The 16,010-nt window shown below is 39.8% G+C and overlaps 3 protein-coding genes across 5 annotated transcripts; all 3 read left to right on the forward strand.

The window, feature by feature from the left end:
* The first annotated feature begins 1,664 nt into the window (after positions 1 to 1,664).
* Positions 1,665 to 4,240, forward strand: LOC146966470 (retinol dehydrogenase 12). The gene is made up of 7 exons (XM_085762630.1): positions 1,665 to 1,761; positions 2,067 to 2,182; positions 2,565 to 2,720; positions 2,811 to 2,915; positions 3,005 to 3,214; positions 3,656 to 3,848; positions 4,101 to 4,240. Exons 1-7 carry the CDS (start codon positions 1,748 to 1,750, stop codon positions 4,201 to 4,203), a joined length of 897 nt encoding a protein of 298 aa, XP_085618756.1. The 5' UTR covers positions 1,665 to 1,747; the 3' UTR covers positions 4,204 to 4,240.
* A 657-nt stretch (positions 4,241 to 4,897) lies between these two features.
* LOC146966471 (retinol dehydrogenase 12) lies at positions 4,898 to 12,086 on the forward strand. Of its 2 annotated transcripts, none has more exons than XM_085763239.1 (7): positions 4,898 to 5,063; positions 5,749 to 5,864; positions 8,150 to 8,305; positions 8,491 to 8,595; positions 10,432 to 10,641; positions 11,408 to 11,600; positions 11,786 to 12,085. In XM_085763239.1, the coding sequence occupies exons 1-7, from the start codon at positions 5,053 to 5,055 to the stop codon at positions 11,886 to 11,888; spliced, it is 894 nt and encodes a 297-aa protein (XP_085619365.1). In that variant the 5' UTR covers positions 4,898 to 5,052; the 3' UTR covers positions 11,889 to 12,085. The 2 variants fall into 2 exon arrangements, with proteins under 2 accessions (XP_085619365.1, XP_085619366.1); XM_085763240.1 differs by having other exon boundaries at positions 4,910 to 5,063; positions 5,752 to 5,864; positions 11,786 to 12,086.
* A 1,981-nt stretch (positions 12,087 to 14,067) lies between these two features.
* On the forward strand, positions 14,068 to 15,987 carry sec61g (SEC61 translocon subunit gamma). 2 transcript variants are annotated; one of them, XM_085763696.1, is made up of 4 exons: positions 14,068 to 14,119; positions 14,524 to 14,627; positions 14,798 to 14,900; positions 15,818 to 15,987. In XM_085763696.1, the coding sequence occupies exons 2-4, from the start codon at positions 14,534 to 14,536 to the stop codon at positions 15,825 to 15,827; spliced, it is 207 nt and encodes a 68-aa protein (XP_085619822.1). In that variant the 5' UTR covers positions 14,068 to 14,119; positions 14,524 to 14,533; the 3' UTR covers positions 15,828 to 15,987. The 2 variants fall into 2 exon arrangements, with proteins under 2 accessions (XP_085619822.1, XP_085619823.1); XM_085763697.1 differs by lacking the exon at positions 15,818 to 15,987 and having other exon boundaries at positions 14,798 to 14,904.
* The last annotated feature ends 23 nt before the right edge of the window (positions 15,988 to 16,010 follow it).

The following is a 16,010-nucleotide window of genomic DNA, read 5'->3' on the forward strand; positions in this document are numbered from 1 at the left end:
TTTCCTATTCTTGGATCAGCAAATTACAAAGAAAAAGTCATTTATCTCCTCAAGATCATCTATAATCATTGTGAAGCAATGCTAATTACACATGTGGCGTGGCCTCTTTGTCTTTGTCCCCATGCTGACAGACAGACAGACAGGCAGCCTTTCATCAGGCCTGGGGATGGTGAGCAGCTGTGAGGAGAAACTAATCTAGCAGTCAGACCAGCTAGCGTCACAGAGCCACCACATGAGAAGAGCTGGCAGCACTCATTTAGACCTGGTTTGGGTCAGCAAGAGTATGTTTATGTGTGTGTGTAAGTGTGTACGTCTGTGCGTCTGTGTGTGTGTGTGTGTGTGTGTACTGTAAGTGTGTACGTCTGTGCGTCTGTGTGTGCGTAAGTGTGCATTTTGTCTTAGCTTATTTTATGGTTGTTTGTAAAAACAGGAAGTTATGACTAACTTTCACATGGTTTACATGAGATCTGGCTGGCCAGCCAACACAGGCCTTGACTGTAGATTTAAATGGTTTCAACTTTATTTTTTCAGGTCTTCATCTGTTTAAAAACTGTTTTTCATTTGAGCCAAAAACCACCGCATGTTGCGACAGTCTACCCCCCAGTTGTAAAGGCATATTGGGTCAAAAGACGACACATTTCAAATAATTACCATCACTTAGTATATGTTCTAAACATGGGCTGCAATACAAAACAAGGCTCGGTTGATATTGTTTGTATAAGCGGGAATTGTATAATTCATGAGATATAGAATCACATCCCATAATAGTCCAGGATCAGATCTCATACTCTGAAGGGTCAAATGAAGTAACCATGTAGTTCAAGTCAGTAATTAAACAAACCGCTTCAAATAAAGGTAGCTGATAAGTTAGACCTTCCTGTGGAAAGCACCAGGAAATCCATAGCAGCGTAATGCTGAAATTACAGTCGCTTCACCTGTGGATCCAGGTTTTGAATTTCAGCTGTAGAAAGAGTGGTGACTTTTCACAAATGGTGAATTTTCACTTATCAAACAGAGTTTCCAGTTACTTCACAGATCATGGTTTAGCTCACAAGACAAGATGAGTTTCCTTGAACTGGATGAATCCCCTCAAATCAAACCATGAAAAAGTAGATTAATTAGCTCGACTAAGCAACATGTGAAGCCGCAGAAACAACTTTCAAAAGATGCTTTCAGGTTCATGCATCAGGAGCGCAGCACTGAGGCACACTAACAATCTGCTGTGATAATTTAATTCTGGCCTTTTACATTTAATTAAGTGTTTTACTCTGAGGGTATTGCTGTTTTTTTTGTTTTTTTGTTTTTTTACTACTGTATAAAAAGAATATTTCCTTTGACAGCATCAATACTTTTTGGCATAAAACTGAGGAGACACAAAGAAAAATGAATCTCACAACCATCTGTATAAACATATACAGTACACAGTGCCCTCTTACTTTGACCTATTGGAAAACGGTGGTAGCCTACTGTACATGACATGTGATTGCTTTCTCTGAAACATTTCGTTATTTCACCTTAATTGATTAGTCCAATGACACACTCTAAACAGAGACGGATTTGTATCTAATTATGACTCCCCACCGCACTCTGAACCATTTTAAGGATAAATAAAGCTGTGATTCTTTCTCTACCTCTCTCATTCTCATCCTTGGTCTCATTTCTCCGAGTCTCCAAGTCTTGAGACACACACAAGAGTCGTTCAACATTTTGGGAAGGATATCTGAACTTTATATCAGCAACTACAGAAATGCAAGCAATCAGGTAAGAAACTTTTCAAAGGATTTCATCACCAGACAAATGATGAGGTAAAAGTTGTATAGTTGCTTTCAGGACTAAATACCAAATGTAAGCCAAACACGAATGACTGTCTTTACCTATTAACTTGATGTAAGACGGGTGGATATTGTTGCTAGGTTTCTGTTTACTAATCTCACATGTCTTGTAATTTAGTTAGTGTAAGATTAACAAACATGTCAAATAAACATTTTCACTTCTTCAATAAAATGGATTCCACCCTCATGAGTCAAGATCCACCTTAATGCTTCTCTAATCATTTATATCCTCAGGTCTCTGTTGGTCCCAAACTGGTCTTCAGATGTTAGTCTGGAGGGAAAGACGGCAATAGTGACAGGGGCTAACACTGGAATTGGAAAGGAGACAGCTAAAGACCTGGCCAGCAGAGGCAAGTACCAGAGCTGCACATTTAAAGACAGAATAATAAGTACCATGATGACTTATACTCTTAGTATTTCTGACATTCTTTCTTTTTTTAGAGTGACTCAGAGTGTGGGAAACACTTTAAGCCTAACAAGCTCATGCAAGAATAACACATATTAAAAGGTGGCACACGTATGAAACTGTTAAATGGAATGAGATTGTATATACATTGTAAATACAAGACAGCTAAAAACATATGAGAGCAGAGAGTGCTGCCGCATGCACTGACAGAAGAAACACTTAGAGAAATGCTTAAAAGTAAATGCAACGTCGCCTTACCTTGATCAGATTTCAACATGCATGCACGTGCAAACACGTACACCACTAAGGGGTATTAATCTGTGTAGGTGCACGGGTGATTCTGGCGTGCAGGAACATGGCAAAAGGAGAGCAAGCTGCTCGTGACATCTTGAGGGACGTGAAGGGAGCCAAAGTAGTCGCCAGGCAACTGGATCTGGCTGACACCAAATCAATCTGCCTGTTTGCTGAGAATATCTACAACAGTGGGTGTAGACACAGACACACTCAGACATATGCAAACTCAGGGTGGTATTACTGGCTCTAATGTGGGTGATAAACATTGTGTTTTCTAGCTGAAAAGTCTCTTCACTACCTGATCAACAATGCAGGCGTGGCTATGTGTCCTTATGCTACGACAGCAGATGGATTTGAGATGCAGTTTGGAGTCAACCACTTGGGTAGGAGATTGAAATTGTTCTGTATTAAGTTACTGATACATCCATTTCACCTCGTCTTCCGTGTCTCCGCCCACTTTCTCCCTGTTAAGGTCACTTCTTCTTGACCTTTCTGCTACTGGACTTGCTGAAGCACTCAGGCCCTTCCCGGGTCATCAACCTGTCATCGGCAGCCCATGCCCTTGGAAAGATCCAGTTTGATGACCTGGGTGGTGAGAAAAGCTATCACGCTGTCAGGGCCTATGCGCAGAGCAAGCTGGCCAACGTCCTGTTCACCAGAGAGATGGCCAAGAGGACTGAAGGTAGGGAGTATGTATGTGACAGTGAGAAAACAGGATTATGTATGTTGGTCTTTATGTCTCTTTCTGTGCCTCTCTGTCTCTTTTATTGTGCATAAAAAATGGATCTGCATCTCTTGCCAATGTGAGAGTCTCATGCTTCAACCACAACCGCTCCGGGCAAGAAACAGAGCATGGAGGAACATGTTTGTAGAAAACACAGTCAAAACACAGTCATTTCGGAGAATTAATCATCACTAGACCTGCCACACTTTGTCTGTCAGCCTCATTACTGAGATCAAAAAAAGAAAAGAAAAAACCACAGAGACTGATTTGGGGAAATTATTGTAATCAACAATCTACACGTGGATTTTAAGTCAAATGTTCTTTTGCTGAGGAACCTTCATCCACATTATACCAAGAAAGTCATCTTCTTACATGAATGATGAATCCTTGTCCCTGCAGTCTTAGGTGTGACAGTTTATGCGGTGGACCCTGGAGTAGTGAACACTGAGATTGCCCGGCACGTCAAGCGCCCTCTTGTGGATATTGCCAATTTCTTCAGTCGGCTGATCAAGACCCCAGCAGAGGGAGCCTACACCGCCGTCTACTGCGCTGTCACTCCTGAGCACCAGCTGCACAATGGAGGATACTACAAGTCAGTTTGAAATGCAATACCTATCAGTCTAATAATAATAATTGAACCAAATCGAGCCATGTGTGAAATAAAATCCGATATCAGGCATCATGTTGTCACATGCACTGTCAATGAAGACCAGCTACTTTCATGCAATCACGGGAGAGGAGGATTAGATAGAAAGAAACAGGCCGTCTAAAAGCTTGAAGCGAAATGTTAAATGTGCAAAGGAGGTGGCCTAATATCCATATTTTTAATTTTCTTTCCTTTCAGGGACTGTGCCCTTGCACAGAGCTGCAGGGCAGGTCGGGATGACGGCACTGCCTTAAAGTTGTGGGCTGTGAGTTGCCACCTGCTGGGCGTCCGCTGGAGATAAACCCCCGCACATCTCCTATAGCTACTCTATATGAATCAGTATTTGTTAGCACAGCCATAACATCAATACATCAAGCTAGATTTTGTGAATATTGATATGTGATATTGGACAATGTGTGTGTGTTAAGTGGACAAACAGGAAACCAGAATAGGTTGAACCTTCTGACTGTAATATAATTTGACTGGGAAAACTCGGAGGTCATGGAGGCTGCTATGCAAAAATGTTGGAAAAGGAAATGATAATAGCTACTGCTAATAAAAATATGAATAAAAAAAAAACATCACTCATATTACAAATGGATTTTCTTTTTTCCAGGTAATTTGGGGATTTTCAAGGCTGGGATAAGATATGAGTAGTGTAGTCCAATTTGGATCAGGGGGAAATCAAGTAGCCAGAAGGCAATTTACAGTATTATTAATATAAAGACATATTTAACCATTAGGTTACAGGTAATAAACCTTCTATTCCAGTGGAGCTGAAACTTTAAGCAGCCATGTGTGGGCTCTCATTTTCTTTTTGCACATTATGCTCACCGCGCGCCCTGTGGTGAAAAAAAGAAACTCTTCAGCCTGTCAGACAGCAGGAGACAGCAGGAGAGCCCCCCCACCCACACTCACACCCCTCCCTTCAGCTCCCCAGCCTGTAACTTGTGAATCAATTATGCGTCAGCTCGCTCCTGATTGGCCCAGCGCTGATATTGTGATGACAAACGGGCGGCGGGGCTGGGGAAGAGAAGGCAAACACGAAATCTGTTGATGAACTGTTGTGAAGACAGAAGGAGGTGTTGTGCTCATTTCATGCTCAAGTCCTGAGGTGGATTTTTCTGTTTTCTGCGCTCCAAAAGGAAGAATGCACTGCAGGTAGGAGAGGAGCAGACACACAGCCGGTGGAAACGACAGAGGTTAGGTGGCTGGCTTTAGTATTAACAGGAATGTCAGACATGTAAAGGGGATTATGCTCCATCGTGGCTCCAGATTTGTCAGTAGATGTAGAGATTTTGCTCTTTGCGTGAACTCAGATCGTTTTTCTTTGCCTATACATTATTTATATTGCCTAGAGTGAAATAGTTTCATTTACCACTGTGACTTTTTTCTGCTCATTTGAATATGTTACTGTGAGTTTGAAATTGTGATTCATATCCATTCTTGCAAGAAAATATCCTGATTTTCGTCTCACAATCAATTGAGCAATATGAATACATTGACCCCCTACTATAAGCTACAGGATGTACTTAGGTGTTCTTAAATGTCATAGAAATGTCAAGGTTTTGTTAAGGAGTCACTGGAAACACTTAATATTGGGTTCAGTGTGTTGGATCTATTTCCTCAACATTTCTGAACTTTAGTGGAAAATTCCACAAAGGATCAGGTTGAATGAGACAGATTACTGACAGAAATAGCAGCAGGAATTGAAACTTCTCCAAAATACTTATTATAATGACGACAAATACTTTTTGGAAAAAAAAAAAAAAAAATCAGAATTGTGAAAGTTTTCTGTGATTCATAGGTTTTTTTCTGTGCTTTAATGGTTGTTTCTGTTGTTCAGTAGTGTGTGTTGTAACCGCTGGTCATGTCAGGAGAGGCTTGATGGGAAAACAGTCATCATCACCGGAGCCAACACCGGTATAGGCAAAGAGACGGCCAGGGACCTGGCAAGACGAGGTACTGTACTGTGTTGCCTGTCCAGCTGGGTCTCTGTCTGGCTGCATTGCATTGATATGGACCTGTCACCCTACATCTGTTTTCTCCTCCTGTTTTTTTTTAAACAAACTTTTAAACTGTGACTTACACATTCCACACTTTTCAATGGACTTAAGAGCCTCTAATGCTTGGGTGATTTAAAGCTGTGAAGCATGATCTTTAACTATGCCCTCTGTCCTCAGACCTCCACCATAGAATCAGGTTTAATCCTATACTTACTTGTTTGCTTATGTCTGTGATGCATTATCAGACTTTATCAAGTCGTTTTATGAGCACACCATATATGAGTTCCAAGTCCAAAGGCAGACATAGGGAAGAAATTTGAAGCTGTGTCAACAAAAAAGAGCATCTTGCTTAACACGTTGCAAATGCGAGAGAAGACAAATAGCAGCAACGCAAGAGAGAAGAAGCATCAAGGGGACAGAGGGAGCATTGTGAGGGTCTGCTCCACTCCAGAGCCAGACAGGCAACAAAGAGAGATGGGAGGGTGCACCCAGTAGTGCACACACACAGAGACTGAAAGAGACACACACACACATGCACACAGTGCAGTGAGTAATATGAAAACTGGTTCTGCATATGTGATTCAGTTTGTTCATTCGTCTGCACTTGAAAGGCTCAGCATGGCATTAGCCTCCTTTTTTTGTGAAAACAATAACTGTGCACATGTTTAGAATTTTCCTTTAATTTTGAGTTTAATCTATAATGTAAAACGGAAAGTTATATTTTGGATAAAATGCATGGAAAATATTGTGCAGTGAGAATAAAAACACAGCACACAGGTTAGAGGAGTGGAAATGTCACACTGTGCTTGCTGTTTCAGGAGAATGAGAATGCTTCATCAAATTACAGCATCACCTTCACTAAATTGGATTATGTAATAATATGATGACAACATGATTAGCTTTTTAATGATTCATATGAGAAGGTAGTTGCTTGGGGCAGAACCCCATCCCCTACCAGACATTTAATCCTTTATTTGTTTGGTTACATTCGTAAGTGCATTTATCTTCTTTACAAGTGAAATGTGCATATTACTCATCCATGTCAAATGACAAAAGTTAATGTCAAAAAGTGAAATGATGAAGCAATGCCATAATTACATATTATTGAGTCTGAATATGCAGACAGTGATCAAGCCTCACTTGAGCTGTTATTTGTTTTTTGCCCTTATTTGCATATTTATATTATTTATGCATGCGTTCAGTGTGTGATTATCTGGTGGGTGATCTTTAACTTGACTCACTGTGCCCCTCCATTCTCACTGTTTGCGTACTGTTTTATCTAATTGAGTGAACTTGGCTACCAGGGAGATGTGGGAACAATTGGGTTTTCCCACATGGGAGCAGCGGGGGAGAAACAAAGACACTGTGATGGGTCACAGACACCGCACTCCAACTGATTAATGGCTCTCCGCTTCCATAATTGCTGGGCACAACAGCTATTTTGTATGTGTGTAGGAGGATGCATGCTTGTCTGGATAGGAGAGAGTGTGTACGTGTGTATGTGTGTGTGCGAGAACGCACGTCCTCAAAGACCCTTTCTAGTCTCATTAAGGAGAATGCATCGTAATTTTGCGTCACAGGCGAATGAGAATGACACAGCTGAGAGAGTCTTGTGTTCATGTGAGTGGAGCAGTCAGCTAAATGAGATGCTGAACGAGAGTTTAGAAAACATTAGAGGATAGTCAAAAGTGCACTGTGAGATTTAGGTACTTCCTCTCTTAATTGACATAGGAAGCTCTCTGTGCCTGCAAATGAACAAAGCTGTTCTAGTTTCATGTTGGGAAACTTTTGAAGGATTGCAATCTCCTGTGCGTAGAATATGTACCTAAATAAATCGCTGTCAAGTTTATGGTGTAATGTAATGACTGAGGAATGGCTGCTGGTTATCTGTGTCCTGTGATCTGTCATGAAGTAAAATTCACTTATAGAACAAAATTAGTGCCTTGATCAGAAAACACACAATTGAGAAAAGAGAATTGCTGTGAAATGATGTACATGTGCACTAGTCTATGTTTATATTATTTACATTTTCTCTCTAAGTCAGAGTGATGAGGGGGCGAACTCAGCATGCATCACAGGGAAAGAGAAATGAGCAAGCTGGTGAGCTAGTAGAAACTCAGAGCTTCTGCTTATGAGAAAGACTTGACAGTTGAATGGGAAGAACAGGCAACAAAATCCAAAGCCAGAAGAGACAGTGTTGACTTTTTGTGTAATTAAACATTATTACACTTGTTTTCCCAGGTGCACGTATCATCATGGCGTGCCGAGACCTGGAGAGGGCAGAGGAAGCACGGACGGACATTTTGGAAGACACAGGAAATGAGAATGTTGTCATCAAGAAACTGGATCTGTCTGACACCAAGTCCATTAGGGCATTTGCTGAACTCATCATCAAAGGTGGGAAACTGACACATTTTAGAAAGGTTGTTCAGAGATCAGAACACTTGACTCAAAATTACCCTTTACTGTGTGTCCACGTGTGTGTCTATCTACCAAATATTAACTGCACCTATACCTCCATTTAATGTATGATACTTCTGGAATATTTTTTATACCAACTAACCAACTAATATTCTTTTCAGAGGAGAAACAAGTGAATATCCTGATAAACAATGCAGGTGTCATGATGTGTCCCTACTCCAAGACTGTGGATGGTTTTGAACTGCAGTTAGGGGTCAATCATTTGGGTAAGTCATATATGAAAATTTCATGTTCATGTACATTTTTGGGACTCTGTTGAGCAGGCATGGAATTAAGTGAAGTTGTTTGATTGGCTGTGATGTTTATCAGCAGGATTAATAAAAATAGGATTTTTTAAATAGCTCAGGTTTGGTAATTATCAGACATCTTTTTTTGAGAGCTGTTATGAACAAACTGTATAACTCCTGTACGGCCTAGCTGACTAACACATCATCCAGGAAAATGAACCAGGGTTACTGTATTCTTCAAGCTGTCAGTGTTTTCCCAGTATTGGACCATGGCTTCCTTCCAAATGATCATTTCCTCTGTGGTATTTTTGTCACAGGCTGACAGGAGACAAGAACATGTTGTGCTCAGAAACGGGCACCCACACACATATGGGCGCACACAGCACTATACATACCTGTGCATTCACAAACATCCTCTATATGTAGATTGTGTATGTTACATTATGGAAACTGCTGGTAGGGTCAACAGGAAAACAGGAGAAACAGAACAATTGTAAGGAAAGCACCAGACTCAAACCAGATCTTGAAGTTTCCTTCCTCATGTCACACTTTGTCTAAATATAGTCATGTCCCACCTCATGGTTGATAATTTATGTACCACTGAGGGACAATAATATTCAGAAACTACTGGTTGTTGAAACTTGTCCCATAATTAAGTTGTTTGGTTTGTAATACATTTAACATACAGCTTACTGTATTAGAAGGCTGAATGACAAATGCAGACTTAGTTTGAAGTACTAGGTAAACAGATGGACCCTTTCTCCTCAGTGTGAACAAAGAGCATCAGTTGAACTTAGGATATCTTGCTCTTTTGAGTCTATTTACTGAAGAGAAAATTCAATAGCGTGTCCTCAGTTGGCCTCCCATCCACATGTGTTAGTGTATGGTGGGAATAATGAGCTTCTCACCGACAACACAGTTAGAGCTAATGATTGATTTGAGCTGGTGGTTATGAATAGGAGCCACTTGTGACCTCAACATCACATGGAGTCACAAGTACAGCACAAAGTAAATAGCCATATTACCATGATGTATGCTATTCAATCAGCACAAGGAGTCAGGTAAACATGGTAAATTAATGAATGGTCTGTTTGTGCAAAGAGAGACAGGCTACCACGGGAGAAGAACCATAGAACCAGGAGGCTCTCGGTGCCACAGTTTTCATACCTCCTTCAGCTTTCTCATTGATCCCTTTAAAGTCCTTTGTAGCTAAATTGATGTGTTGTTGAATGGCGATATGTCTATAGAGTGTATATAAAGATGATTGAGGCCCCGAGTGGTTTCGAAGCTGAGGATGAGCTGCTCTGCCATTATCATCGTGGCACCACATGACTCCTTTTAACTCCTGGCTAATCCAAAAATGGGCAAAGTGGTGAGCTGTGAGTGAAGCCGAGATTTTGGTACATGCCAGACTGGCAAGAATATTCTCCCATTAGCATTGTGAGCACAGCTGGGTGTCTGGGCATCCTCCTCAAAGGCCACTCCATCCCAGGTTAATCCAGATAAGCTAGATAAAAAGCTGAGCTAACAAGGCAGGTATGGCACACTGATACATGCTGGTTAGCACTATTATATAAATAATTCTTGGATTTTACACCCGTAAAAAACAGTTTTGACTGGTATTTGCATGAAAAATCCTTTAAAATGCACCTCCACCAAAGCTGAGAAGTCGCATCAAAATAGCTTAGGTGGAAAACAAGTGTGCCCTTTTTCTTTTTTTTAGATTTGCAGGCGCTTGTGTGATATGTTGTGTGTGAGAGTTGTGTGACATGTGTTTAGCTGGGATGAATCTGTGCATCTCATGACTTTCCCTAGGTCACGTCCTGTTGACTTACCTGCTGCTGGACCTCATCAAACGCTCAGCTCCGGCCCGTATCGTTGTTGTGGCATCTGTGGCGCACACCTGGACTGGGCTTCGACTGGATGACATCAACAGCGAGAGGAGTTACGATACGATGAAGGCCTACGGGCAGAGCAAGCTGGCTAATGTCCTGTTTGCACGCTCACTAGCCAAACGGTTACAAGGTAAGGCGAGATAGTCGAGTCTCATGTCATTAATGCACAGTGAAACCACATATTAGGGATAGATGATAGAAAAATAACTCCGGACATGCATGTATGTTTCTTGCTGAAACGATGAGGAAAGTCTTGATGTTTGGACTTGGATGCTTGATGGCAAACTTGAGATATGAATCAGGAAAAATAGCCACGTATTCAGTTTTACATAGGACCAGACAGCGGCAAGCAAGTCCAGACCTTCCATTACTGACAGACTGTATAAGTGCTCATCTTCATCTCCATATGATTGTCTTTTCTTGTCTGTTCTGAGGAAGTAAGCTTACATATGAATCAGATTTAGACTGGAAATGAGCCATTTTGCTGTCTCAATCCATTGTTCTTTTTGTCTTGCCTAATGGACAAGAACTGAAAGAAATTACTTTAGAAAAAAAGAAAAGAAGCCCTCCAAGCTAATGGTTGATTCTCTAGATCTGGAATATAACTCAGTCCAGAGGAACAGACGATTGGGCTTCAAGGGAGAAAATAAAATTAAAATAGAATGCAAATGCTGTTGCCAAATTTTGCTATTTAATTTAATTTTCAGAAACAACAGAAAAAGCTTATTCACTTACGCAGTCACTGTATCTGCTTAAGTATTTATGTGTGAAATCATAACATCAGAATACTTGTGTGTAAATAAGCAGGTCATACTTGCTTGAATGTGTTAACATATATACAGTCCAGTATGTATGTACTGTAGGTGACTGCGTGGGTGTGCATACGTATGTTGCAGGCACAGGGGTGAGCGTGTTCTCTCTGCACCCGGGGGTGGTGCAGTCTGACCTGTGGAGGCACCAGCACCAGTGTATTCAGGTGGCGGTGAAGATTTTCAGGATTTTCACCAAGACAACAGTGGAGGGAGCACAAACCACTATTTACTGTGCCGTGGAACCAGGTCTGGAGAGCCAGAGTGGAGGCTACTTCAGGTACATACATAGTATTTCATCCAACTTTCAATTGGCTACATAAGGGCTTTCAGAGTGCTGCTTCATGCTGCCTACTATTTCTACCTGCTGACTAACAAAAAAACAAAATCACTTAATGTAGTTGTGTAACACATTCTTGTGTAACACAGTAATAATGACCATTCTCTGTCCCTGTGTGTGTTCAGTGACTGTGCCCCTACAAGGTGTTCAAGAGCTGCCTCTGATGATGACCTGGCCCAGAAACTGTGGGAAATCAGCTGCAGTATGCTTGGCATCACCTGGGAATGAATAGCAAACACTTAACTGGGCAGTAAGGGCATTGTATATGCTATATATTAATATCATCTTTCAAACAGCACTTTTAAGCACTTTTATAGAGGCATTGATGTTTCTGTTACTGTTGTGACAAAAATGTATTTTATGACATTACTTTATGAACTACAATACTGTCCAAAAACCAGTAAATCACTGCAAAGAGCTCCAAGCGCTTAGGGTTAGCAAATTGCATTAATCAAATAATTGCATGCTGTTTTACCCCTTTATGAAACTGTTTGTTCACATTCACTGCCACTCAAATACTTTTCTGTACTTTTTATAGAAATTGAAAAAATGTTGAAGAAATAATTTTGAACGTTTTGAACACTTTCATGGTGCTTCTACTAACTGATGTGGCTATTCTTAAAGTTGTTTTTGTATCTGTAGTGCTGATGCTGTTCTCGCTGATCTTGTAATATTTTAGTTTATAAGAATACATTAGCCTGCATGATCTTGCTTTTTCACGATCTATTCTGAAAGTATCTCAATCATGTCCTTTAGATGTGTCTACTGTGGCAGAAAGTTTCTGGCATCAGTGAAAATGTGTCTCTTTTTTAAAATAACATTTTTATGAAATATTGCATACCTGTGGTTGACATTTAAAGCACTTAGATGACAATATGATGTGATTCCTGTTCTGCTTTTGTAACCCTTTGAAGTATCAAAATAGACTTTTATTCATCTGCAAAACTTTGTCTAAAATATTATTGTTGAATTGCCTTGCATTATACACTTTGCAGTTTCAGATGCCTTTCCTGTTGATAAAGCACCATACAGTGACACAGTTTGTTGTAATGTGGCTATAATGTTGGGCATGTTGAGACTTCAGCAATGTGTCTGACATTGGGAATGTATTAATGTGGCGTGGCAGCATGTATGTAAAAAATAAACCTATAAGACTGGAAAATACAAACTTTGCTTGTTTGTTTGTCTGCTTGTAACTTTGAAGTGTTCTCGGGGTATGAAGGTAATGTTGACATTTTCAAGCTGCTGCAGCTGTAGTCAGATGCCGTAACATGTGACACTGGTGTGAATTTTTCCTTCAAGGGTTAAAAAGATTAGGTAGGCTTTGACTATTAATAACATGGGGGAGGTTTTAGCAAGTACCACCCAAACAATTTTTGTGACTTACTCCGCAGTCACCTCAAGGGACAGATGTAAAAGGTAATGTTGAAAAATGCTGTTTGGTATTATTTACAATGGCCGGCGTGTACTAAGATTATTGCCCTGTGGAATCTTGAATGCAGCACGAAAACTTTGGCTTGAAATGATGACACTCTAAGAACAACACTAGTCAAATTATAGAGTGAAATGCAGAACAAAGATCAAGAGAAGAAGGCATAATTATATTGTGAAAAACTGTATCTTAATCTAAATCACATGAGGGTATTTAAGACCAAAAGAATGTGGCATGAACAAGAGCAGCGGGTGCAGGACAGGACCAATGCTCTCTGTAAACAATGTGTGTATTGTGGAAGGTGCATAATCACACTCCAAATCAAAGTTCACACCTTTTTCTAAAAAAAAAATTGAAAATTGCCCTTTATTGCCTCATTAAACTGAAATGCACAGTACTGTTTGTTGTTAAGCGCCTGTGTCCGGATTAAAAATATAGGCCAAGATACATTTGTTTACATGTAGTAAAAAACAATAATGTGTGATGTATGTATGTAAGCTTATGTCTATTATAACTGAAAATGCCTTAGATAAAGTTTAAAAAAGAAACAATAATGTGTGGGAAAGAAAGTGCTTTTATTTTGAAGTCAAAATAGTTGGAAGCAAAAGGTTGGAATAAAGTTGGATAGGCCTATATCATCCAGAAAAAATAATAAAATAACTTCTATTGCTAGAATAAAATGTGCATTACTAGGCCTTTTTTCCCCACGCATGATATTTTTTATATGTTACTGTTAGAAAAACACAGGTGATATAAAAATATAGGTTTCAGGGTCCTGGTATCGTGGGTGTTGCTCGTTATCCCAGGGCCATAATGACTGACTGCCTTCGTGTACAGTATATAATCCTCCTGGCCTGCAGGTGGCGCTGTGGACAATGATTGGAGCTCAAATAAAAAACAAAACAGCGTCGGATGCGCATGCGCGGTTAAAGTCTACGTCAGCTTTTCTCCACTAACAAGCTGCCTGAACGCTACGTGGCCCTCACTGCTCTGACTGTCTTCTCATCACACACGACCTCGGACACAGGTAAACCAAGTGCTCTTATTTCAGATATTAGTTCTTTTAAAAGTATTATTATTTCTTTATTCTAATATTTTAACTGTGAAATATTTGACTTTTGTTTTTGCTGGTTTTCTATCTAACCTTACGTCGTGCTAATAGCTTTTCTTGCGATAGCTAGCAAAGAGGAGTTGGCTGCTAATTACAACTACGTTTTTGTTTAGTTTTGTTCAATCATAGAGACGTATTTAGATATACTAGTTAACATTTAATGGTAAAACAATGTGATATGTGGCATAATATCGCTCATTTTGGGTGTGGGAGTTGTGAAAGGCTTGTTTTCAGTGGAGTGCTAAAGTCAACGTCAGCACCAAGACTAGTCCCAAGATTCAACTCTGACTTTTGTCTTTTTAAAAACCTCTTATATGCAGAACTTACACCATGGATCAGGTGATGCAGTTTGTTGAGCCCAGCCGGCAATTCGTCAAAGACTCCATCAGGCTCGTAAAAAGATGCACGAAACCCGACAGGAAAGGTAAAATAATATATTTATTGTCTTCGTTGTACCGGAAATTGTGTCAAATCATTCATATTAAAGCAGAGCTGCTCGGCGAATGTATTCGTGATCTAAAGAGCAAGACGAGTAAAGCGCTGTAATTAAATGATGTTTTGATTTTACTTTAACATCGATTGTTTCCCATACAGAATTCCAGAAGATCGCCATGGCCACAGCTATTGGGTTTGCCATCATGGGTTTCATCGGTTTCTTCGTCAAACTCATTCACATCCCCATCAACAACATCATTGTGTAAGTACATTTGTATCAACCTATTATTACGACCTAAACTGCTGTCTAAACCTTTGTCTCACTGCTATCAGTGATGACTGTACAAAGATGAGAGATGGGGAGTTTCTGTGGTGTTCTGTCTAATGTTGATCATGTCAAGGACTCTACTCACTAACCTTTACTGATTATCTGATTTTAATTGTCCCCTGCCTCACTGCAAAGTATTGTAAATAATATCTGTTTGGAGTATGTAGGAAATAACTAAGAGATATTATGTCTGTCCATCTGTTGTACATCATGGCATGTTTATTCCATGTCTTAGGCTAATCTTTCAATATGAATCAAATTAAATGAAATACTTTATTAACCCTAACATTAATAATACAATTGCTACTACCACTGACAAATCCACAGTAAATGTTCATAGTCTTATTATAGCTCTTGTCCAAAACATTACATGGTGTCAGCAACTCCCTAACTCCCAAGACCAAATAATGAGTTAAAAAGTATATAATTAACATAGGAACTGAAAATTACTACATTTGTACCTCCAGGTAGAATTATCTACTGCATATGACAACATAGCATTAATGTATTCATCAAGGATCAGAAACTCTTTACCATGTTAGACATTGTTGTTGTTTAACAATGTGAAAGAACTTGATCATTTGTGACATGGTTACATTTAAATCTTATAGAAAATATTTACTTATTTTTTTCCCTATTCAGCTGTTCTTTTATCATAACAGTCCATAATAATGTCTGAAGTTTAATACAGTAGTATGATGTGACTAAAGTGGTACATATTAAAGGCTGGTAAATTTGTGACTTAATGAGTTTGCTGCTTAACAGTTCACTACAGCAGTGAAATATTTGGAGACATTTAGATTTCTACAGTTTCTAACTCTGTTTTTTTTTGTGTGTATTCTTTCCTCTAGTGGTGGTTAAATCCTGGTCAAGAAAAAACACAAACTTCACAACTTTTGGACGGGAGATGGTGCTGTTAACTGTTATTGGGCTGGTGTGATTGGGTCTGAAGGGATGGCATTTTTACATTCTGTGCACAACATTTATATTTCGCTGTGTAAATAAAACAAATGGAAACCCACAGATTGATTTGTCCTGTCTATG

Source organism: Trachurus japonicus, chromosome 20 (genome assembly GCF_045865225.1).
Source record: "Trachurus japonicus isolate A0001 chromosome 20, Traja_1.0".
Classification (NCBI taxonomy): domain Eukaryota; kingdom Metazoa; phylum Chordata; class Actinopteri; order Carangiformes; family Carangidae; genus Trachurus; species Trachurus japonicus.

Excerpts from the sequence above, each read along its gene's own strand:
- LOC146966470 (XM_085762630.1), top strand. Across the intron at positions 2,183-2,564 it reads TAAAGACCTGGCCAGCAGAG|GTGCACGGGTGATTCTGGCG; the intron begins GCAAGTACCAGA and ends TAATCTGTGTAG. Across the intron at positions 2,721-2,810 it reads TGCTGAGAATATCTACAACA|CTGAAAAGTCTCTTCACTAC; the intron begins GTGGGTGTAGAC and ends TGTGTTTTCTAG.
- LOC146966471 (XM_085763239.1), top strand. Across the intron at positions 8,306-8,490 it reads TGCTGAACTCATCATCAAAG|AGGAGAAACAAGTGAATATC; the intron begins GTGGGAAACTGA and ends TATTCTTTTCAG. Across the intron at positions 11,601-11,785 it reads CAGAGTGGAGGCTACTTCAG|TGACTGTGCCCCTACAAGGT; the intron begins GTACATACATAG and ends GTGTGTGTTCAG.
- sec61g (XM_085763696.1), top strand. The coding sequence starts at position 14,534 with ATGGATCAGGTGATGCAGTTTGTTGAGCCCAGCCGGCAATTCGTCAAA. Across the intron at positions 14,628-14,797 it reads CACGAAACCCGACAGGAAAG|AATTCCAGAAGATCGCCATG; the intron begins GTAAAATAATAT and ends TTTCCCATACAG.